This window comes from Monosiga brevicollis, genomic scaffold (genome assembly GCF_000002865.3).
Source record: "Monosiga brevicollis MX1 MONBRscaffold_3 genomic scaffold, whole genome shotgun sequence".
NCBI lineage: Eukaryota > Choanoflagellata > Craspedida > Salpingoecidae > Monosiga > Monosiga brevicollis.
Genome location: NW_001865040.1, coordinates 1,922,702 through 1,945,055, shown reverse-complemented (window position 1 = coordinate 1,945,055; position 22,354 = coordinate 1,922,702). Strand labels below are relative to the sequence as shown.

The window sequence follows — 22,354 nt, the reverse complement described above, 5'->3', positions numbered from 1 at the left end:
GTCACAGGGCTGACTGCGCTTCCGGTGGCGGCAAAGGTATCCAGCTGATGCTTGGCTTCAGGTCCGGCAGAGAGGGTGAGGGGATCAAACTCCAGCTCCGGATCCTCAAAGACACCATCGGTATTGGAGGAGGAGTGGTAGTAGTGGCTCTTGTGCTGAGATTCGGCCTGGTTGATGACCGCGTCCACGTCCATGACCGTGGTGGGGGCCGGGGATTGCGACATGATCGAAAGGTGCTGATGATCCAATTGAGCCGAGCTCACACTCTTTGGCTCCAACAATGCCGTGGACAACGTCCAAGGCAGGGGTGGACGACGGTGTGGACGACGGTGTGGACGACGGTGTGGGCGAGTCAAGAGTGATGATCTTGGGGAGGAGCAGGAAGAAAATGACCATCGGGCCACCAGCCCGCAGAGATGTACTGCAGTCACATGTGCATCAAAGCACATGTGAGGCGTTGGCGTGTGGGTGTGGGATTTATACGTGTCTTACCCCTTTGACTCTACACTCAAGTGTGTGGTGTGTGTGTGTGTGTGGTGTGGGTGGTTACCACTCCTTTCATGTTGTTTCTGCTTGCTCCGCTTGCTGTTCTCTTTCTTCCTAACAACCCACCTCGGGTCTTCAGGGAGGTGGTCGGGCCGGTGTCACACTCGCCCACTCGTCGAGCGCAGCGCAAGAGGGGTGGGTGGTTGACGGGAATTGTGGGCAGGTGCACTAGGTTGACCACAGGTTGGCATGGGATGGCACGGGTCTTCCAACCCTAAACCAGCAATGGCAGCAGCACAGGCCCATGCGTGCTCATTGCAACGATACATGATGACAAAGTTCCATTTGATACCCGCTCGCAAACGGCACTGGCCGGTGAACCTATGGATTTGGGGACCTAGTGGCCAAAGCCCCCAGTACCACGCCTCGAGCCCCGTCCCCATTTTCCGTTTCGCCGCTGCCATTCTCATCTATCTGAACCGCTCACCCCATGTTGAACACGTCAAGCGCTCCACCCATATCCCTGCCAGCTCTTCCCGGAGATTCGTGCCATGAAGTTTCGTGACATCAAGCAAGTTGGGACACGTTTTGTTGGGCCCCCCTCGCTCGCAGCTGCGGACCTGCACGCTCAGCATCTCACCCTGCTGTCCCGTACCAATCTGTCAACGCACATAAACCGGGCTTCATCCATACATAAATTTGCATAAACATTATCTGACATTACCTTGTCTGACATTGTGTCTGACGATGTGGTGGGCTTTGCATGCATGCACTTTGTGGCGGGTTGTTTTGGTGTCCGCCCGATGTAACCTGGCATGCCATCAACGCCAGCGGCCAGACCAGGTTTCTTCGCCAACAAACAAGGAGATCTTTGCGGGCGGACAACGCGATTGTTCTTAACAATCCAAGCAAGGACAATCCAAGCAAAGGGGCACAAAAAAAAAAAAACAGCCGCTGCCTTGTTGAGCCAATGGTATTTCATTGCGCACCGACCATCTAGCACTTCCCTGGGCCTGTCGCGGGCCCCGTACATCCCACCTCGCTCACCCATACGCCCTCGCTTGGCTGGCCCGTCAAGAGCCAGACCTTCAAAACAACAAAGATATTTCGGCCTCGTTTTGGCGAAACATCGGCGGCAAAACCGGACACTGCCGTGACCTGTTGCACCCAATCTGAGCCGCTGCCGAGCGCTCTCCAGCGTCATCATGCCCTTTAAGATTCGAATGCAAGCTCCAGCTGCCGCTGGCGGCATGCCCGGTCCGCAACCTGCACCGCCGGTTAATCGCCGAACCAGCAGTGGCAAGGTCTTCTCCGAACTGCTGACCCCGAGCCAGATCCAGCTCAAGTTGGCCTCGGAAGCTACGGCCCCCCCAGACCCACCGCCGGCACCCATTGTCCAGGTCGGAACGTGCTTGCTGGTCGCCTCTCTCGGCCTCTTCTACCTAGGGCCACCTTCTTCGTTTCGTCGGGTGACAGGCCCACTCACCGCGCTCCCCACCCCACACCACCGGTTGGTCTCCTCCCACCCAGGTCACGGCCAACGCCGCATTGCTCTGCTGGAAGCCACTGCGTCAAGGCGTGGGGCGCATCGTCCTGCAAGCCATGCCCGTTAAAAAGGCGGGGGCCAAAGCCAACTTTAAGAAGTTTGAGCTCGGAGGCAAAGTTGGCGGTTGTCGGACCGTTCTCGTTTCGGGCTGTGATCGCATCTCCAGCGCAGTCATATCCGGCTTGGAGGAGAACCGTTGGTATGTGTTTCGCCTCGTCGTGTCCAATAATTACGGGGCTGTCGAAGGTGCGCCCAGTGTGGCCCGAGCTACTGGTGACCTTATCAAAGAAGAAATTAAGGGCTCTATCCGGCGCAAAGATCGAAGGCCCCGCCGCAGTACTCCAGACATTACCGACTCGCGTGCTGTCCTGGCCGAAGCCGCTGAGCAGCAAGGCAAAGACGTCCGAGCTGAGCGACGTCGATCCGGGCAAGCCTTGGACGCCTCACAAGACGCTCAGGATCCAAACCCGTCACAGGCCGCATCTCATGTGTCCAGCAAGTTTGAAGACGCTGGTTCCGATGAGGTACTCACGTTGGACCATGCCATCGAGCGAGGCGATCAACTGCCCATTGTGGAGGACCACGATGCTCCTGGGACTGCCACTCAGACCTCTGGCCAGGCCAAGGCGCAGGAGGCCCTGGTAGAGAAAGCCAGCATCGACGACCCTCGCGATGAAGGTCCGGAAGTAGGGGCAGCGGTCCGGGAGTTTACAACGGAAAGGCTGGCTGTTGCCACGAATCGTAACACTCCAATCAGTAGCGAGGAGGCCAATTCCGAATCGACAACACACGCCCTCTCCCTCGCCGCACCCATCGCAACGCGTGCAGCCTCGTCCGGGGCACCCGAGACCAACAAAAAGTCGACCAAGTCTCGACTTGGTGCTGGCATTGATACCTCCTTCATCGACGCTCCCTCCAAGATTGAAGAGCAAGAGGAGCGCCGCCGGCAAGCCACGCAAATGTTCAAGCGGGAGAACGCCGACGAGCCGGAGCGAAGCCGCATCTTCCAGGCCTTGAATCCGCAGCCGCTCTGGTACCAATCCCGCCGTGAAAAGGAGGAGCTGGAAGATGAAGAGGACGGTGCACATCGCGTGCACGTGCGGGGCACTGGTTTGGGTGCACTTGACGAGGAGGATATCAGCTATGCTCGCCCCATCCAGTCTGACCAAGAGGACGACGGCCAGGAGGCAGAGAGCGAGGACGAGGATGAGGATGAGACTGGTTATGATACGGACAATGCACCTGATTTTGGCGAGCTGCAGAGCGAGCTGGATGAGTTGCGCCGCCGTCGAGCGGAAAAGGAACAACAACGTCGTCGCCGCATGAAAGAGGAACATGAACGAAAGCGTCTTCAGGAGCAAGCACAACGCGAAATAGAGCTTGAAGCTATCCGAGCCAAGGAACAGGAGCGCGAAAAGGCCGAAGCCATTACGGATGCTGATGTCGAGGCGGCCCAGGCGCGAGCAGCTGAGACTGCCAAGTACATGACCTTTGCTTGGGACTGATTTCCTCCTTCCCGAGAGGTTTTTGTTTTGTTTTATGCGCCAACCACCCATCGTGGCAAGGACTTGATCACAGCCTGGCCTACCCCTGTTCTTCACTTTAGATGCTCCGATTGCGGCTTTGGTGTGTTTTGATTTGTTTATCCTCCCATCATGTTACTATTGACTTGCGTCCAATTGAGTTGACCACGTGCCATCTCGACAACCTTGAGCATCTGACGTGGAAGACAAGCGAGACCGGGCATGTGCAGCGCACAGCAGCTGAAGGCACACAGCACAAACGCACACACACACACACACACACACACACACACACACACACACACACACACACACACACACACACACACACAATGTCAGGCAGTTCACTCCAGTTTAAGCTCATCGAGGCTGGGGCCCGGGCACCAGGGCATCAGGCGCGAGGTCGTCTGCATGTAAACACGGTAGGCAGGGTACTGGGACGCGCAGGCCATGACGATCATGAGTTGGAGAAAAATGCACGGAGCATCGATTGCCCAATGCAAGGTATGCCCGGCGGCTGTACAAGGAAAGGCCAACGACAGATCCAGTGGCTCACCTTTTGCAAAGAGAGCGATTCGGTCAGGGGCGTGGAGGTCTGGAAAAGGAGTGAGAGAATCAGGGGGCCCAGAATGGTCCAGTTGATCAGTTGACCCGTGCAGGTTACAGAAAAGAGGTAGAACGACCACCAAATCATCTATATGGACCACCGTCGTCATGAGGTGTTGAGAACAGCGAGAGCACGATCCTTGCCCACAGACATGAAGTGCGTGCACCATCATACCTGCTCGGCAAAAAAGTTGGGGTGGCTGGCGATCACGCAAAAGGGAGAAAAACAAAGAAATCCAGCCAAACAAAAGGGCACCACTGGATGAGCGCAGGCGCTGCAAAAGAAGAAAGAGAAGGAAGAGCTCAACAGAAGAGAGAAGCAGGCCATCTTGAAACAGTTATAGCAGCGACGCCTTCGTACCGGCTGAGTGCAAATAGCCCTTTGCTCAGAAAGCCGCGGCGAAAGTCGCCGCGAAGAGGCATGCCGCCCGCCAGTTGAGCGTGCTTCAGGGTCTGAAAATCCCACTGCTGCTCGTCAGCCACGACCTCAATGGCCAAAAAGACCATGAAGAGGCCGGCTGCAATAAGGTCAGCTGTTTGCAGCGTCTTGTCATCCACCAAGACGGCCACGTAGGCAGGGGCAGTGAGCATCATGAGGAGCCAGTTCTGAAAGAAGGCGATAAAGACCAGGTTGAGAACCTGGAACAACCAGGCCGGGATCTGAGCCCGAACATAAGGCCAACGGTAGTCCTCATGCCCCAGCTTGTAGCCGCCTACGAACAATAGCCACACATGAGGCTTTCAGCCGTACACGAGCTCGGTGCTAGGGATCGAAGCACATTGCGGACCGGGAGGGGAGAAGGCAACAGCACGCCTACCTTTACGAAAAAAGTTGTAGGTGAGGCGGGCACCCCAGATGGTTGTCCAAAGAGCCATGATGGTGAGGCGTTGGTCATAACCTCCTTTGGAAGCAAAATGCCACTATCAAACACCCAATTTGAGGCCGTGGTGGCCCAGACCGGTGAGATCGCGTCGAGACAACGGGACGATGTGACGATGCAGAGGGGAGGGTCGACGCGGGAGGCGCACAGACCGTGTACATGGCCGGAAGGATCGACCAGAGACGGTCGACGATGGAATAGTCTCCCAAAGCGGGAGCCGCCAGCCAGCAGAACACAGAGAAGTAAAAGCCAATGATCAAGGCGGATGCCATGGGATCCGTGCTCTCATCTTGATACCAGGCCACGGGCCTTCGCATGGCGAGGCATGAATGAGAGCGGCAGCGAGCCATGGTCAAGCAAACCAACCGAACCGTATTTTTGCACAAAAAAAACAGGACGCAACATTACTGACTCAAAGAAGGCCTTGCCGGAGAGCAGGGCCTCCTTGGCCTCGCCGAGGGCGCTGGCATGGTGTGCCCAGAAGGCTGCCTCTGCGTTGGCTACCATGATGCTCAGTGACTTTGATTTTCGTTGTGCAAAAATTGATTGACATACATGTGAACAAGAGCAGTTGTTTTTCCAAGATTTTTTTTTTTTTTTTTTTCACGAAAAAGGATTTCATGATCATTGTGTCGTGCATAATCATCAATTAACCAAGGAAAATCGGCAGCACACACGGTGGCGGATAGAAGAAGCCCCAGACACCATGGAAAGTTGACAGCAAAACAAGCCAAAAACTGAGAAGAAAAAGTAGCAGAGCATACAAAGACAATATTGGGCTGACACCAACAAGAGCAGCGGCTTTGGTGCCTCGCAACCTCTCGATAGAATGGACATGGCCCGCCATGCACGTGTACGCAGCCGACACGCAGACGACACGAAAAAGCCAGCAAACAAACACGCAAGAGAGAGGCCAGTACACATTTGTACAGCGGCAAGATACTGGGCATAGCTAGGCAGGGCAGGACGCCATGAGCAGGCAGCCACAGAGCGACGAGCCGAGATTCACCAACAAAAGCAAAAACCCTCTGGGGTAAGAACAAAGGTAAGAGCCGGACACGTCCGATTCGAATAAGCCAGCCCTCATTCGTAACGGCCTGGCGTCCCACGTTGTGCAATCACGACTGCATCATCAGCGGGCGCGCTGTCAGGGAAATGTCGCCAAACGGCTCAGCCTGTTCAACGTCAATAAAGCCCTTGGACTTGAGAACGAGAACCTCCAATAGCGTCTGCGCCGCAGCCCGCCTAAAACGCAACACCAAGCGCAGCCATGGTCAGGAGTAGCACCACCCAATGACGTGAGCGTGTGTACAAGACAGGACATGGAAATATAGCACACCCCCAGCCAACAGTTCGAGGCTTTCCCGCCGTCCCTTGACCCTGTTGCGTCGCACGCATATCATACCGAGTGTGATTTGTCGTGAGCGTCTCATAGCTGAGCTCATCAGTTTCTTGAAAGTATGTTTGAAAGTTGCTCAACATTTTCTTGGTCCGCTTGGACCAGCCCGCGGCCTCAAACTGCGCCGACGTGACTAGCATCTCATCCTCCTCCTCGTCTTCCTCGTCATCGAGGCCACGCACGGGCGCCGCCTTGCGTGCTGACTGCGCAAGTGAGGTTGTGGCCTCCTCCGTGTCAGCCTCTGGTACAAGCGGGTCGTTAAACTCGGGTGGCTCCAAATCAAAGTCGATAGCCGCTCCAGGCTGCATATCCTCGGTCATGTTGAAGTCTGGCGCATCAGGCTCGGGCAGATCCTCCTTTACAAAGGGAAGCTCTGTCTCAACAATGCGCTCGGGCACGTAATCAGCCCGCTGCACGGGCCGGAATCGTTTACGCAGCACGCCGGCGACCGTGGGGTTGGCGGCAATCGCCACCAGAGAGGGCTGCAAAGCCTCAGTCAGGTCAAAATGCTCCTCAAAGCGCCGCTTTTGGCCCGTTTGCGGCCACTCGGCCAACCAAAATTCGGCACTCCAGGGTTGCAGAGAAAGGTCATTGTTGCCCCCAGGTGCCAGATTGGCCTTCATCTCAGCATTGGTGATGGTGGTGACGGCGTCAATGACGAGCTTGCGCGAACGGCGCTTGGATAGTCGATTGCCCTGCCGAGTTGGCGCAGGCGCGGCTGCGGCGCGTGCCGGCAGTTCAATTTCATCTGCATCCTCCACCACGTTCCACACTGTGGCCGTGTGTGGTGCTGCCGGCAATTCAGGCATGGTGGTGTCAGCTGCGGCATCCCCGCCCTGAAGTTGGGCCGCATCTGGCTCAGCCAAATCTGGCTCGGGCATGTCTTCCAACATGGGTGGGAAGGGATCAGGGCTGAGCCGGGCCATGGAGGTTTCCATGGGTTTGTCCATTGTATCCTCAAACATGGTCGTGTCATCGCGATCGCGGCCCTGCTCGACGGTGGTGTCGTGACGACCCACTTCCGGCTCCATGAATGGTGGGAAAGCATCATCAAGCTCGTCCGCGGCCCCCCGCGCGTGGAATTGAGATGAAGTGACAAAGTCTTCCTCCATCATGAGGTCGTCGCGAGGGGCGATAAACTCGTCGTGGGGTGGCAACTCTCTATCAGATGATAGGGGTTTGACAAGTCAGCATGAGACCATGAGTTTTGTGCGCCCACGGGGCGTGAAAATCGAAACACGATGGCCAAGAGAACCAAATCACAATTGCACCAAGTGGCAAGCATGAGAAATGAGACAACCAGGACGCACACTTCGTCAAACATGTTGTCGTCAAAGTCCACGAGCTCGTCCTGCATGGTGATGGTGGCATACGCAGCCGTGGTGTTGGGAGCGTCTACGGCATCTGGGCGAAAGACCACCTTTATGTAACGCCATAGACGCCACCACCCAATCATCAGAGGAATGCACACGAGCAGTTGTGAGTGGGGCACACGCTAGAGAGACGTCCTGGGGTGTCAGAATTCACAGAGGGATTTTGGCGGGAACGATTTGTCGACAGAATCGCCAATCCTCCTCATTGCCGACACCAACAGCGAAAGAACGAGGCGGCAAAGTCCCAGACCAGTCAACGGGAAGATCTCGGCCGGACCTGAATGCGATGAAAGGCCAAGTTGCAGTCGGAGACGAGGGTCGATTGCTTCTCGTCGTGGATCTTCACCACGCCGAGCAGCAAGTGCCCTGAAGTGCGCAGGGCTAGCTCGACTGGCGGCTTGATGATGGTATTGCAAGCCTCAACAACATTGGCATCACTGATCTGCTTACGGGTCAGCCGCTTGGTCCAATGAGCTGCCACCCATACTTTGCTCAGCGCACCGCTGATAGCACAAGCATTCGAGGACGAACATGGAGATGAGGGGCAGCCGGGTACGTCGCGACCTTTGACGAGGCGAAAAAAAAAAAAGCAGGGGGGCGCCAGAGACAGATGCATGCCCACAGAAGGTTACAATCGGACGGCCTCCATCTTTCGCAAACGTTTGTAACTCACCGCTTGGCCAAGATCACATCGGAGTAGAACATGGTGTCGGGTCAATCAGGTCACGAGTCAAAGAATCGAGCAGAGTCCAGAGCAGAGGGCTCGAGTGGAGAGACAAAGGCGGTGGGGAAGTTGCACCACCACACGTCCTAGTCTCCCCAAAAAGGAAATGCAACTTGCTTCCTTGCCTTTCCCTTGGCAGAGAGGGGGGCAATCAAATGCAGCTCCAGCCAAAAGCCGGTCGAATGGAGCTGCCGTTGCCGCTGCGAAGAAGAAGAAAAAAAAAAAACAGCGAACGTCGGGCGGCTGAGGTCAAGCGAATCGCCGCCGTTACAACAAATGCAAGCGCGTCCTTTGGTTCACTGCTGTTAAGTCTGACAATGTCACACTTTGAGCTTGTGCTGCATTCCAGCCCCCAACAGGCCAGCGACGGCTTGAAGCCGTTGAAAAGTTGTTGTGACCAAGAATGTCAGCCGATCTTAATGGTACCAAGTGTTACTCGGTAGTCCGACAACTTTTGGAAAGGATGGACGGGACGTCGGCAACAACACCTGTTCTGATCAAGATCATTTTTTGCTTTTTGTTGTTGTTGTTGTTGATGATGGTCTTTGGCTTCTTTCGCGCAGACGCACAGTGAACGAGCAAGGACTGTGCGCCCGCTGATCGCGCTCGACTCAGGTCGGGGAGGCGCTGTTGGGCTCAAGCAACACCTCAAGTCATGGCGGAGAGTGAGGATGAGGCTGCGCGCGTTGCTCGTGCGCGGCAAGAGGCTGCTGATATGATGAAGATGTTTGATGATAACCTAGCCGACATGAAATCAACCATGGTTCGCGCATGCACTTTGTATCCCCGTGGTCTACGGCTCGATGCCACTGCGTCTCTTGCAGCAGCTCACCGCCTCTGTGTCTGTGTCTGTGTCTGTGTCTGTGTCTGTGTGTGTGTCTGTGTCTGTGTCCGTGTCTGTGTCTGTGTCTGTGTGTGTGTCTGTGTCTGTGTCCGTGTCTGTGTCTGTGTCTGTGTATGTGACTTGGTAGGGAGGTGCGACACCAGCTGCAACTGCACAGGTACTGGCCTCGTAAATTCTCACTCGGCAACACGCTTGGGCACTGAAATTTGACCATCCGCTCAAATCAAGCCGATCCATGCCCACCCGTTCCGCCTCCATTGCCTTAGATTGACGCGCCTGAGCACGAGGAGGAAGATGAAGAGGCCTACAATGCACGACGTCTTCGAGAGCGCGAACAACGCCGTGCTGGTCAGGTGAGCCCTCGCGCATGGTCGTGGTGCACGTCAAACGCTATCTGTTAGTTGCGAATCTCAGCTCACAACCGGCGGCGGCACACCAGGCTCGAGGCCTTCCCACCGGACTTTTGTTTGGCATGGATGAGGACAATGATGAAACCGATGAGCTTGAGGCAGAGAATCAGGGTGATGCCTCTGAGGATCCAGCGTCGATTGCGGCCGATGACACCGTCGCGTCTGCTGACCGCGATCATGGCCAAGACGCATCCGCGAACGAGCCTGAGGACCTTGCTGAAGACCCAGTTACGGGTGCGGGCAGTGACGCAGAGGACACTACCAGCAGCGAAACGTCTACACCAGCAACGACCCCGACCCCAAAAAAATCATCCAGCGTCAAGGCCACCTCCAAGAAGAAAGCTGGGACTGGTAAGATTGCCAAAGGCACGACGACAGGAGCGTCTTCCCTCACCCGAACCGCATCCAGGGGTCGATCATCACCACGGCCCACACCCAATCGTTCGTCCCCCAAACCTGCTGGCCCAGTTCAACGAACATCCACTTCCAACTCGGCCAAGTCCACTGCTACCAAAGCACCGGCTTCTACCTCAAAGACCCCAAAAACAGTCGCAGCACCCAAGCCAACCAAGGCCAGTGCCGCCGCCAAGACTGCTAAGACCGCCAAGACTGCTGCCACCAGTGCCGGCACCGGTAAAACTGCCAGCAAAGCCACCAAGTCCGCCGCCAACAACACAACGTCGACGGGCTCAAAGTCGACCAAGGGTGCGGCAGGTCGCCCGACCTCTGCCACCACCAAAACATCAGTGGCCAGGAAGGCTTCGACCCAAAATTCGGCAAAAGTCACGGCAGCCGGAAGCGCCTCGACCCGCAAACCCAGCGTTAAAGGCAAGACCGTGGCATCCGAGACCAAGTCAACCACCAAGGCTCAGAGTGCTCGCCAGGGCAAGGCCAACCCCTCCAAAAAGAGCAGTGCAAGTTCAAGCACCAAATCCACCCGCAGCCCATCACCTCTGACACATTCTGACCATCATCAAGAAACGCATCAAGCAGAGTCGGCTGTATCAGGCCCCGTGATCGAGGACGCGTCAGACGATGCTATGGCGGCGTCCGCTTTGCCCAAAAATGACGCCGCTGAACCCTCGCAAGACGCCTCCAGCCCGAGCGACACCCCTTCCTCTGCTGTGCCGACCACTGCCACCGATGGCCTCTCCGCTTGGAACCCCTTTGGCGGTCAAGCCCCAGCGCCCAAGGCTGAAAAGGGCCCCTCAGCTCCGATCAAAGTCAAGGTCCAACCCGCGCCTGAGCTGACCCCCGAAGAGCAAGAGCGCGTCGAGAAAGCCCGGCACGAAGCTTTGCAGGCAAGCATGGCCCTCGAGTTGGCCCAGCAAGAGGTGCAAGCCGAGCGAGACGCCGAGCAGCGCCGTGCAGCAGAAGCTCAGGCCGCTCTTGAGGCTGCGGAACGCGAAGAGGTGGAGCGCCGTGAGGAAGCTTTTCGTAAGCGCGCCGAAGCCCGCGAACGCCGTCTACAGCAAGGGCAGTCGGCTGACCCTTTTGCCCCCGACTTTCTTCGTCGCGGTTCGCTGCGTGGCGACGTCAACCCTTTTGCTGCGGACGCCGAAAACGCCTCAACCGACGATACAGCTGACCCCACGGTCGGACTCAGCTCTGAATCAGGCCTTGGGGCCCTGCCCTTTCCACTTCCGATGCGCGAAGAAGAGCTGGCCGAGTATGATGATGATCCTGACGTGCTGGCCGTCAATGGCCTCCTGGCTGAGGCCGCCAAGGTGTTGCGCTCTGTTTTCCATTCCCTGTTGCCTGCGCCACTCGAGCGTTACGATGAGAACGGCGTGGTGGAACGCTATGCTCGCCTTCTCCGCCAACACCGCCCTGATGAGGAGGAAGAGGAAGACCTCTTTGCGGCTTTCCAAGCCAGCTCAGCCGTAGATGCTCCGACTGCTGGAGATGAAGAAACTCGTGCCATGGAGGCGGGTATGCAAAAACTGGAACAACAGCTGCGGTTGCTTCCGGATCTTCAACGCAAGGCCGTCGCCGAGGCTGACGGTGACGCCCGGCTCACGCGACAAGTCTATGCGCGTGTGGCTCGCATTCGCCAGGCCTATCGTCAGAAGCTTCTCGATTGCAACACCCTTTTGCAAGCCAAGGGCCTGCCGCTCCATGACCTCAGCGACCTCGACCTTGGTATGCTACGCCCCAAGCCCCAAGTTTGACCAGCCTGTTCTTCCCCGATGTTGTATCAACCTTGCTCGATTTTAGCATGCCGCGCGTCGCCACCTCACTTTGACATTTCCTGTTCACCAAACGTGCTCACAGAAAACATAGACCATGGGGACAAGGACAAGGAAACGACGGCCGCCGAATTCATCAAGCTTGATGGCCAAGGTTTACCATTATTCGTGCTTGATAATTGTGTGGTGGGAGGGTTGTTGTTTTATTCGTTTGTTTTATGTGCACTTGTGCCTATGTAAATGCAGGATCTTGACGTCTGCCTGGCTGGCTGTCTGCCTGGTTGCCCGCCTCTGTGTCTCTGTGCCTGTGTCTGTGCCTGTGTCTGTGTCTGTGTCTGTGTCTGTGCCTGTGCCTGTGTCTGTCTCTGTCTCTGTCTCTGTGTCTGTCTCTGTCTCTGTCTCTGTCTCTGTCTCTGTCTCTGTCTCTGTCTCTTTGTCTGTGCCTGTGTCTGTGTCTGTGTCTGTGTCTGTGTCTGTGTCTGTGTCTGTGTCTGTGTCTGTGTCTGTGTCTGTGTTTGTGTCTGTGTCTGTGTCTGTGTCTGTGTCTGTGTCTGTGTCTGTGTCTGTGTCTGTCAGCGCGTCGACCGCTCATATGTCTTCTGCCTCGTGCGGCTCGACCTGTGGTGCGCGATAGATGATGACAACTTTGCAGTATTGGCGAGCATGGGCCTGTTCTCCAAACGGTCTCTAGCCTCACAGGCCTCCGGCTTCAGCCGCAACGCGAGCCCCAAACATAGTAGCCCGTCTGGCCATGGTCAGCACCACGATGCGATTGCAGCTCTTACCGCCCTCTTGCATGATATTGAGGCTGAGCACGTGCCCACGCGCGTGAGCATCAGCAACCCGATGACTTGGACGTGGGAAGAAGACTCCTTCATGGACTATGAAGTACACTTTGTCACAGACGAGACGCGGTTCAAAGCCTCGGAGAGCACTGTGCGTCGTACTCAGGAAGAGATTGAATGGATTGCACATGAGCTGCAGGCCACCACCAAGCAGCCCGTGGCTGAAAAGCTGCCGGAAATATCCGAGGACGACGTGGCCCTGGAAGAGCTAAGTCAATTTTTTACCCTACTTGCACGTGACCCACTGTTGCATGATGAGCCAGAGCTCCACCGCTTTTTACAGGCTGATGAGGAGCTCCTTGAGCTGGGCCGCCTTGAAAGGTTTACTTGCAATCTAGCTGACTACGACCGTGGTGAACTCGCTGCACTTCCGCGCAGCTACCTTGATATGTTGGGCGAAGTCACGAGCACCAGCTTTCGCGGCTGCACCACTCATTTTGAGCTGGCCGACCGCCTCAAAGCCAAGGCTGCCGGTCTGGATGAGGAGGAGGCCGTCCCTGCCACCCTGGACGAAGAGCCTATCGATGAGGACCTTTTTGACTCACTCGCCACCGACCGTGTAAAGCACGGCCGACCCGTGCGCGTTACCGTGCCCAAACAACGCAAGTCAGTTCGTGAGTCTGTCTCCGAGGACGGCGTGGCTCAGACAGAAGAAACTGTCATCAGCACCCTGCCTGTGACGGTATCTGGCTGGCTCCGCAGCAACGATTTGGCCGAGTACGTGGAGACCTTTGTCGGTTCGGGTTATGACGATTTGCGCGTGGTCACGGGCCTGAAAGCCGCTGATCTGGAGGGCCTGGGCATTGCCGCTCAGCACGTGGATATTCTTCTTCGGTCCGGTATGGAGTGGCAGCTCAAGGCACAGGAAGCTGAGCTGCTGGACCGCTGGACCCGGGCTTTGCACCGGGCAGACGAGGACGGGCTTGTGGAAGTCGAAACAACGACGACGTATGAGGTGGTGGGTCAGGGGGAGAAGGCTCACCGCAAAAAGGTGGAAACCATTACAACCATGCGCGGAGCCCGTCGCGGCAGCAAAACAGTTCCGCTCGACGACGATGAAAAGCAGCTGCATGTCGAAGGCGATTACCTGGTGGACCAGTATGGCAACATCGACTTCAAGGCAGGTGATGAAGATGTGGACCTGGATCGCTTTGCACAAGTGCAAGATTGGGACCCCACGGCCGTGCTCAAGGCCCTCTATGACACGCGTCGCCCCGAGAAGCTGGACAAGTCGGGTGACAGCGACGCCCTCCTTAACGTCTTTAGCAAGGGCAACGTGCGCATTGAGGGTTACTTGGAAAAGTTGCCCAAGGGCCGACAAAAATCCACGATGATTCGGCGCTGGCATCGCCGCTACTTCAAAGTGCGCGAGGGTGAATTGTTTTACTATGATGATGACAAGTCAGATCGAGCTTCGGGCTTTATCCGACTGCGTGGCTCGGACATTAGCTACAAGGGCGGCAATTTGCTTGAAATTTTCGACCCGCGCAAGAAGACGACCATGACCTTACGAGCCAGCAGCACACAGGAGCTGGAGGACTGGAAGGCTGCCTTGGACGACGAAGCCAACACCTTCCGTCGTCACGCAGCCGGTCCCGCTGGTATGGGCGCGGGAGCTGGTGGTAGCAGTGCTGCAACCACCGACGGTGCGGGCCAGGGCACCGACGGCCACCTGGCGCTCATTTTCGACATTGGTAGCTGCTCGGCTCGGGCTGGCTTTGCAGATCCTCGAGGCACGGCCTGGCCGTCAATCTACATGCCTGCGTGCGTGGCTAAGCCGCGCGAGGGGACGGGGAAGATGCGTTGCGGCATGGACGCCCTGATGCCCGCGGTGCGCACCAAGTCGTCCATTCAGTTTCCGCTGCGCAGCGCCACCAACTTTTCCGACTCGATGGATGCAGATGCACTCGAGGTGTTGTATGGTGATCTTTTCCAGCGCCTCGAGGTCGAGTCGACGGAACGGCCCTTGATTGTGACAGAGCCACAGTTTACCTCCGACCGAGAGCGGGCAAAGATTGCTGAGGTTCTCTTTGAGACGTACAATGTACCAGCCCTGTACATGAAGCATCAAGCCCTCTTGTCCATGTACTCATACAACGCCACGACGGGCGTGATTGTGGACATTGGTGATCGCCTGGACATTATTCCCCTTGATTCGGGCTACGTCATTGAAAAGGGCGTGACGAAGATGCGGCTGGGTGGCGGCTTCATCTCGGAATCACTGACTCGAATGATGTCTGAGGCAGGACATCGCTTCTTTTCGCCAGTCGAGCATTACGTAGGCCGCTACGTTAAGGAACGGCTGGCCTATGTGGCGCGCGACTATTACCAGTCGGCTCAGGATGATGACAAGGGCTTGATAGATGCGGGTCATGTGGATGTTCGGCGGTTTGCGCTGCCTGATGGCACCAAAACATTTAGTCTTGCGGGTCAGCGATTCCGCTGCGCCGAAGGCCTATTTCAGCCTGTTTTGTGGGGCAAGGTGCGTCGACAAAACTTTAGGTCATGGCATTAGGCCACACACACACACACACACACACTCACACACACACCTCTTCCTTTTGCGAACTCGTCTTTAAATCCGTGCTTTTCTAAGTTTGCATCACCCCATTGACCGCAGTCAATCTATCCATCTCCTGCTCCCCAATCTGTGGTCTTTGCTCCCGCCCCCGCCCTGTCTTTCCGTTCATTGGTTTTTGTTCTGTCTTTTTTTGGCTCGACAGGATGTACCTGGCCTACATGACTTGGTATACAACGCCATCATGTCGTCTCCTATCGACATGCGCAAGGCATTGTCTCGCAACATTTACCTGGCCGGTGGTGGCAGTCTGCTACCCGGCTTACCTGAGCGGCTGACCAATGAGCTCAAGCATTTGCTGCCCTCTTCGGTCCAGGTGACCGTGCATGCACATCCGCACCGGCAGCATGCAGCGCTGCAAGGTGCCTCAATTCTGGCATCCCTGCCCAATTTCGGTGACCTGTGCGTGTGGCATGAGGACTGGATGGAAGCGGGTCCTGACGTTCTACGCAAGTGGCATGAAGAGACATTGGCTACGGACATGGACTCGGACGATGATTCAGACATGGGTGACGGTCGGCCGATGCCAGCCGGCGTCGCCGGTGCACGACGGGTCGTCGTTGAAGAAGGCTCATCGGACTCTGAGGCCGATTCTGAGGACGAAGCTCCTGCCACCAGCGCCACCAAGCCGACCGCCGTTCACCAGGAAGAGGATGACGATGACAGTGATGAGGATGAGCCTTCCACCATACCCGCGGACGAGGCGGAGGAGCTCATTTAACCCGTGGTCCCCCATTGTCCGAATGCCAGCAGGCTTAGAAAGCATGATCCAATTCTTTTTATTCGAGCTTGTTCCGAGCACCCTCACTCCTAGTAGAAGCATGAGCTAGAGGGTTGCTTGTCGTTTCCTTCGCTCTCCTTCTGGAAACAAGTTGATCCCACACACACGAATGTCAGATCAAACGAAAAGCAAAGACAAGACACACATGTGTGTGTGTGAGTGTGAGTGTGTGCATGTGATTGAGATGACGCTGACGTGTTTTGTTCAGTGAGGTGTTGAGTTGGCGCAGTTTTCTCTCTCTCTCTCTCTCTCTCTCGGAATTGACCGATTGACGGACGGACGGACGGACGACGATCAGGGTGAGTGGTGTGCGTGGGGGGAAAAGGGCTCTGCGCAAGGGATACCCGCTCTTCTGTTTGCTTTGGCTGGCTTCGTACGAGAGATGAGACCAGGGAGAACGGCTACGCCTGGCCACGTTGAAAAGCAGCCAGTCAAGATTGATGTTCCTGATCCGCTGCGGCTTCGCCTGAAGCCCTGCTCGTTTCGCCTACTCAAGACCTGATTATTGCTCTTGCGCTGCTCGACCCATGTGCAGTGTACACACGTTGCAGGCTAGAAAAAAATTTGTGTGACTAAAATCATGGTACGAAGGCCCTTCCCACGTCCCTCTTGCGCGACCTGCCGCTCAACGCTGTTGCCCGCCTCCTGTGTACCCCTTCTAACCCTGTCGAGCTCTCCATACTATTCCAGGCTGACGAACTCAAGGCTCAAGGCAATGCCGCCTTTGCCGCGAAGGATTTCAAAAAGGCCATCGAGTTTTTCACCAAGGCCATTGAGGTTGACGGAAGCAACCATGTGCTCTACTCCAACCGCAGTGCCTCCTACGCCTCTCTGAACCAATTCGACCAGGCCTTGGCCGATGCTGAGAAGACGATTGCCCTCAAGAAGGATTGGGGCAAGGTACGCCGGGCACCACTGCCTTACGCACGGACCAATGGCACCAGCGTGCGATGGAAGCCTGTCGCCCCTGGACTGTGCTCTTACACCAATGCGTCTTGGCACATAACATATGCGCGTGGCAGGGCTACGGTCGCAAGGGCGCGGCTCTTTTCGGCCAGAAGGATTTTGCGGCTGCCCTCGAAGCCTATGAAGAGGTGTGCTTGAGCTTTTTTTTTTTTTTTTTTTTTTTTTTTTTTTTTTTTTTTTTTTTTTTTTTTTTTTTTTTTTTTTGATTGTTCTTACACTCACATCAATGACTGACGACTACATAGGGCCTGAAATACGATGCTAACAATGCCATGCTGCAAAATGGCAAGACTGACTCTGAACGCGCCCTGGCACAATCCATGAAGTCGCCAGACAATGGCATGATGCAGATTGCTCAGATGTTCTCGGCCCCCGGCGCCATTGAGAAGTTGGCAGCGGACCCCAAGACGGCCGCCTTTTTGGCGGACCCCTCCTTCCGTGCCACACTCGAGGCCATTCGGGCCAATCCGGCTGCCATTGCCAACAACTTTGATCAGCGCCTGCTCATGTGCATGGGTGTGCTGATGGGTAACAACATTGATATATCCGAGGGAATGGATACAGCCAGCGATGAGCCCGCGGCACCTGAACCCAAGGCACCTGAACCCAAGGCTGCTGAGCCCGAGCCCAAGGCTGAGGAGGAGCCCGCTGAAGACGTCGATCCCGAGGTTGCGGCAAAGCAGAAGCAAGCTGCGGCCGAGAAAGAAAAGGGTACTCAGGCATACAAGAAGAAGGACTTTGAGACTGCCATCAAGGTTGGTGCTGAATGCAGCGTGTCTGGTTCCAACCCCGATCCCCCCTTGATTGACTCTTTGTGACCCATACACCAGCATGCCTCATGCCTATAATTGGCTGTGTGGGGCCTCGTTGTTGCCTACCGTGGTTTAGCACTACAAGGCTGCCTCGGAGCTTGTGCCAACGAACATGGTTTTCCTTCTCAATCTTGGAGCTGTGTACCTGGAGCAGAAGGATTTTGAAAACTGCATCGAAATCTGCACGAAGGCAGCAGAGGTACGTCCATGGCAAAGGAAACGATCTGGAGCACACCCAGGCCTGGACGAGATGCCCCATTTTGAGCATTGTCAAGCGCATTGATATCCACATGTGTGTTGTCGTTTTTTGCTTTTTCTTTTCTGTTTCATTTTATTTTTTATTTTTTTTTTTTTTTTTTAAAGGTGGGCCAGGATAACCGTGCCGACTACAAGCTGATTGCCAAGGCTTATGCCCGAGTTGGCAAGGCTTATTCGGTTCAGTCCAAGTGGAAAGACGCCGTGCGGTGGTATGACAAGGCCATCGCCAACGACCGTGCCTCAGACTACCTGACCCAGCGCAAGAAGGCCGAAAAGGCTTTGAAGGAGGAGGAGCGCAAAGCTTATTTGGACCCTGCCAAGGCTCAAGAGGCCAAGGCTCAAGGCAACGAGTTGTTCAAGGCTGGAGATTTCCCGGGTGCCCTGAAGTTTTACTCGGATGCCATCAAGCGCGACCCATCTGATGCTAAGTTGTACAGCAACCGTGCAGCTGCCTACTCCAAGCTTGCCGAGTTCAACCTGGCGCTGGATGACTGCAACACCTGCATTACGCTGGACCCGGAGTTTGTTAAGGGTGTGTCATGAACTATGGCGTGAATACGTGTTGTTGTGCATCAGGACTAAAGATGTGTTTGGTGTTGTAGGACATTTGCGCAAGGGCAACATTCATCTTGTGCTGAAACAGTTCTCCGACGCTGAGAAGGCGTACAACCGCGTACGTCACGCAGAGCGAAAAGGCACTGACCGCGAGCGTGCAGCCCTTTGAGCTCTCTTCTAACGCACGGCGACCACCTGCATTGTTCACAGGCGCTCGAGCTGGACCCCAATGTGTCTGAGGCCCACGAAGGACTCCGAAACGTGCGTGTGCAGGCGGTGGTAGCAACTGCAACCTTGGTTTCTCGGCCTAGCTCACTGCATTGCCCGTTGGTGGGGATCTCCTTTTATCTTGCAGGTGGCCATGGGCAAGCGGGGTGTTGGTCTGAGCCGCGAGGAGCGTGCACAGCAAGCCATGCAGGACCCCGAGATCCAGCAAATCATGGCAGATCCAGTCATGCAGCAGATCCTGCAACAGATGAGCCAGGATCCCAATGCGCTGCGCGAGTACGTGCCTGCCAAGCCGCTGAAGCATCGCCATCGAAGAGCCCAGGGTGTGTCCGTCTGTCAACCGGCCTCATGTGTGTGTGTGTGTGTGTGTGTTTGTTATCTTGCATGTCGATAGGCACTTGAAGAACCCGGAAATTGCCAACAAGATTGCCAAGCTGGCCGAGGCAGGCATCATTGGCACAAACTAAAGTGTCTGCGTCAAAATCATGGTTGACAGTTTGCAACAAAAGCCACGGAACAGCGCTTCTTGGGCTGTGTTGTCAAGATGAGGAAAGCTTCTTACGTTATGTGAGCCGTTGCACCCTTTGTGTGCAAAATTGTGGTTGTGCCACCCACCTCGAGCTGCCCTGCCCTCAATCCCAAGTTGGTGATGCTTTCGGGGAGCTTCAAGGTGCTGAAAGGCTTGGGTCATCAACGAACCATGCGCCAAAGCGTGTCAATGGGGCACACAATTGCATCTTTCAATTAACCCTGCTCAGCAATGGAGAAGAGATGCCAATTTGACACGACCCAAGAAAATAAATGCGCTGAAAGCTGATAAGCCAGTTGGAAGGCGATCACACGTCGGGGCAGGCATGGCTGGCATCAGCGTGAGCATGAAGGGGATCCGGCGTACACCTCAAAGGCATGCCAACAAGCAACGCCCAGGCCAAGCCATTTCTAATTATTTCGTGCTTGAATGAGACCAGACGAAAGAAAGGACTACGCATCAGCCAGAAGTTTGGCTGACTTGCGCTCGGTGAAAGTATCAATGGCGTTTTGAATCTGTGTCATCATGTTATCAATCGTGGCGCTTTGCATGTACTCGCGCAGGGCGTCGGGCATGATGGTGTGTTCATTGTCAAGATCAGCGTGCAGAACCAGATCCTCAAAAGGACGCTTATCAGCCAGCACGCTATCCAAACCGGGACTGCGGGCAGGTGGCTGCATTACACCCGAGGTGCGTACAATGGTCTGAGCAATGCAGTTGCGAGTAAAAATGGAGCTGTTCTGTTGGGTATCGAGGGAGTGTGGCATCTTTAGATGAGAGACATAGCTCAGGCCACACAAAATGACGTGCTCAACCAGCTCCTTCAGGGCATCGTCCAAGTCAGCCCACTTGACTTCGCGCGATGGTGCTTCTGTGCAGATGGCCAAAACAAAGTGGTGAGTGGTGACACAAGGCACTAAAGCGGGCGAGCTTTGGAGATTTGGAGATTTGGAGGGAGAGAGAAAGAGAGAGAGAGAGAGAGAAGAAAAAAAAAACGAGGCTTTCGGATGGAGGAGGAGAGGAGGGGGGAAAGGCAGGCAGAAGCATACCTTGGCCGTTGTCAATTTTATTAGACACGGCAACGCAAAGGTTGTACGTGTCAACGGCACGCACGAGGTCAGGCGAAAGATCTGCCCGGTCCACTTCCAATGGAGCCACGGGCTGATTTGACTGGCGCTCAAAGGCATCGCCCCGTGCAAAGAGGGTTTCCTGACCAGCAGCACTGAGCAAAGGATCAGCAGCCAAGGGCCCAGGACCAGACCAGGCCGCGACCATATGCTTTAGGATATCGTGAAGCTTGCACCCGGCCTCAAAGGTGATTTGCGAAAGGTGCTCTGAAAGGGTGGCCATGTTGGGCAGCTGCCCCTGCGAGAGCTCGGGAAAAGCCAAGAGCTGCTCGAGGCGCTGGCGGTAGGGCACGATAACGCTGGCAGGTAAGCCGATAGACAAACCAAAGGTCAAAAAGTAGGATCCTGGACCATAGGAACGAGTCAACACGCAAGGTGAGTCAGGCATGAAAGAGCAAAGGGGAGAGAAGAGACAGCGACATGTCTTTGAGGCACTGAGGCTCTACATTAAGCAGCCAGTCGTTTCAAACCTTGTGTCAGCAAGCTTGCAAGATCCCAGGCATAAATGGCCTCATCCTGGTCAGACAGAGCAGAGCGCGGTGAGGGACAGGGAGAAATGGGGTGAAACAATCAAACCAGGACGCTGCTGCGAGCTGGGGACGGGAGAAGCGGCGGCGGAGCGCGGGGCAGGGCAAAGAATGAGGCCTGCAGACCTTGTGAAGAGCGGCAATGCACAGGAGGTCTTTCGAGGCACGAGATGAGGGTTGGGTGTTGCTGTCAGCAGTGGTACTGGGGGCGTAAATGGCCACAAAGCCACCGTAAAGATCTTCACAGACAACACGCGCTGTGCGAGAGAAAAAGTAGTAGGTGCAGTCACCAACGCGGCCAGTCAAAAGCTCAAAGTTTTTGTTCGTGCTGGGGAGCCATTCGGCCGTCATCCAGTTGACGATGCGTGAGTTGGCTTCGCGGGCGCGTCCTTCTGCAATGGCCTGAGCAGAGTGTTGATTGCTGCGTGCGCAAAGGGCCAATGCCAGCATGCCTGGGAAGAGCCGGGGATTGCATGTGCGTGGATCAGCCATTTCCTGGCGCGGCTGGACAGGAGCCTTGGGACCAGCTTTGCCGGTGTTGGTCGTGCTGGTCTTGGCAGTTGCCGGCTTGGTCAGGCCAACGTCCTGTTGGCGACTGGCAACGCTAGCCATGTTGCAGTCGTGGCAGATATTCTGAGCAGAGGTGCCACACAGTCACTGAAAGACAATGGGGCAAGACACCAGTGAGCCAGCTCGCACGCAACTCAGAGCCTCAGTGCCGTCTGCTTTCGGTGCTTGGTCACACCAGCCGTTCCCCTCCCGTCTAGCTTCATGGTGGACAAAGTCTCCAGTGACTCACCCGGTGATAGTCGCGATGAGATGATGCTAAGAACCAACTTGAAGCCGCGTGCGAGATATTACGCGGCACCTGATGGAGTAAGATCAAGCTGAACGGCGCCGAGCAGCGAAAAATGACTCGGCGCTGCCAGCGAGCGAGAGAGAAAAATGTGAGAGGGTGTGTGAGGGTGTAAGGGCACTGTAATCACTTTCACATATTCAACCATGTGTGCAACGTGCACTGCATGGAATTGTCAGCACACACACACACACACACACACACACACACACACACACACACACACATCTCTCTCTCTCGCTCTCTCTCTCTCTCTCAGAGTAAGAGCTCCAACCAACGGGTTGCAACAGTCATGCAACAACCAAGAAAGC

The 22,354-nt window shown here is 55.7% G+C and overlaps 5 protein-coding genes across 5 annotated transcripts; 2 read left to right on the top strand and 3 right to left on the bottom strand.

The window, feature by feature from the left end:
• Positions 1-1,691: 1,691 nt before the first annotated feature.
• MONBRDRAFT_23105 (uncharacterized protein) lies at positions 1,692-3,537 on the top strand (the record flags this gene model as incomplete). Its single annotated transcript, XM_001743429.1, has 2 exons — positions 1,692-1,886; positions 2,017-3,537. The coding sequence occupies 2 exons, from the start codon at positions 1,692-1,694 to the stop codon at positions 3,535-3,537; spliced, it is 1,716 nt and encodes a 571-aa protein (XP_001743481.1).
• Positions 3,538-3,899: 362 nt separating this feature from the next.
• On the bottom strand, positions 3,900-5,359 carry MONBRDRAFT_14787 (uncharacterized protein; the record flags this gene model as incomplete). Its single annotated transcript, XM_001743105.1, has 6 exons — positions 3,900-3,989; positions 4,112-4,249; positions 4,337-4,361; positions 4,523-4,874; positions 4,980-5,082; positions 5,195-5,359. 6 exons carry the CDS (start codon positions 5,357-5,359, stop codon positions 3,900-3,902), a joined length of 873 nt encoding a protein of 290 aa, XP_001743157.1.
• Positions 5,360-6,160: 801 nt separating this feature from the next.
• Positions 6,161-8,519, bottom strand: MONBRDRAFT_35988 (uncharacterized protein; the record flags this gene model as incomplete). Its single annotated transcript, XM_001743104.1, has 5 exons — positions 6,161-6,287; positions 6,448-7,602; positions 7,752-7,861; positions 8,092-8,317; positions 8,488-8,519. The coding sequence occupies 5 exons, from the start codon at positions 8,517-8,519 to the stop codon at positions 6,161-6,163; spliced, it is 1,650 nt and encodes a 549-aa protein (XP_001743156.1).
• A 5,637-nt stretch (positions 8,520-14,156) lies between these two features.
• Positions 14,157-16,461, top strand: MONBRDRAFT_17728 (uncharacterized protein; the record flags this gene model as incomplete). The annotated part of the gene is made up of 3 exons (XM_001743428.1): positions 14,157-14,403; positions 14,443-15,308; positions 15,550-16,461. The coding sequence occupies 3 exons, from the start codon at positions 14,157-14,159 to the stop codon at positions 16,123-16,125; spliced, it is 1,689 nt and encodes a 562-aa protein (XP_001743480.1). The 3' UTR covers positions 16,126-16,461.
• A 3,272-nt stretch (positions 16,462-19,733) lies between these two features.
• Positions 19,734-22,094, bottom strand: MONBRDRAFT_31311 (uncharacterized protein). The gene is made up of 5 exons (XM_001743103.1): positions 21,987-22,094; positions 21,314-21,844; positions 21,131-21,176; positions 20,583-21,005; positions 19,734-20,404 (listed from the first exon to the last, which is right to left on the bottom strand). Exons 2-5 carry the CDS (start codon positions 21,797-21,799, stop codon positions 19,986-19,988), a joined length of 1,374 nt encoding a protein of 457 aa, XP_001743155.1. The 5' UTR covers positions 21,800-21,844; positions 21,987-22,094; the 3' UTR covers positions 19,734-19,985.
• Positions 22,095-22,354: the final 260 nt, after the last annotated feature.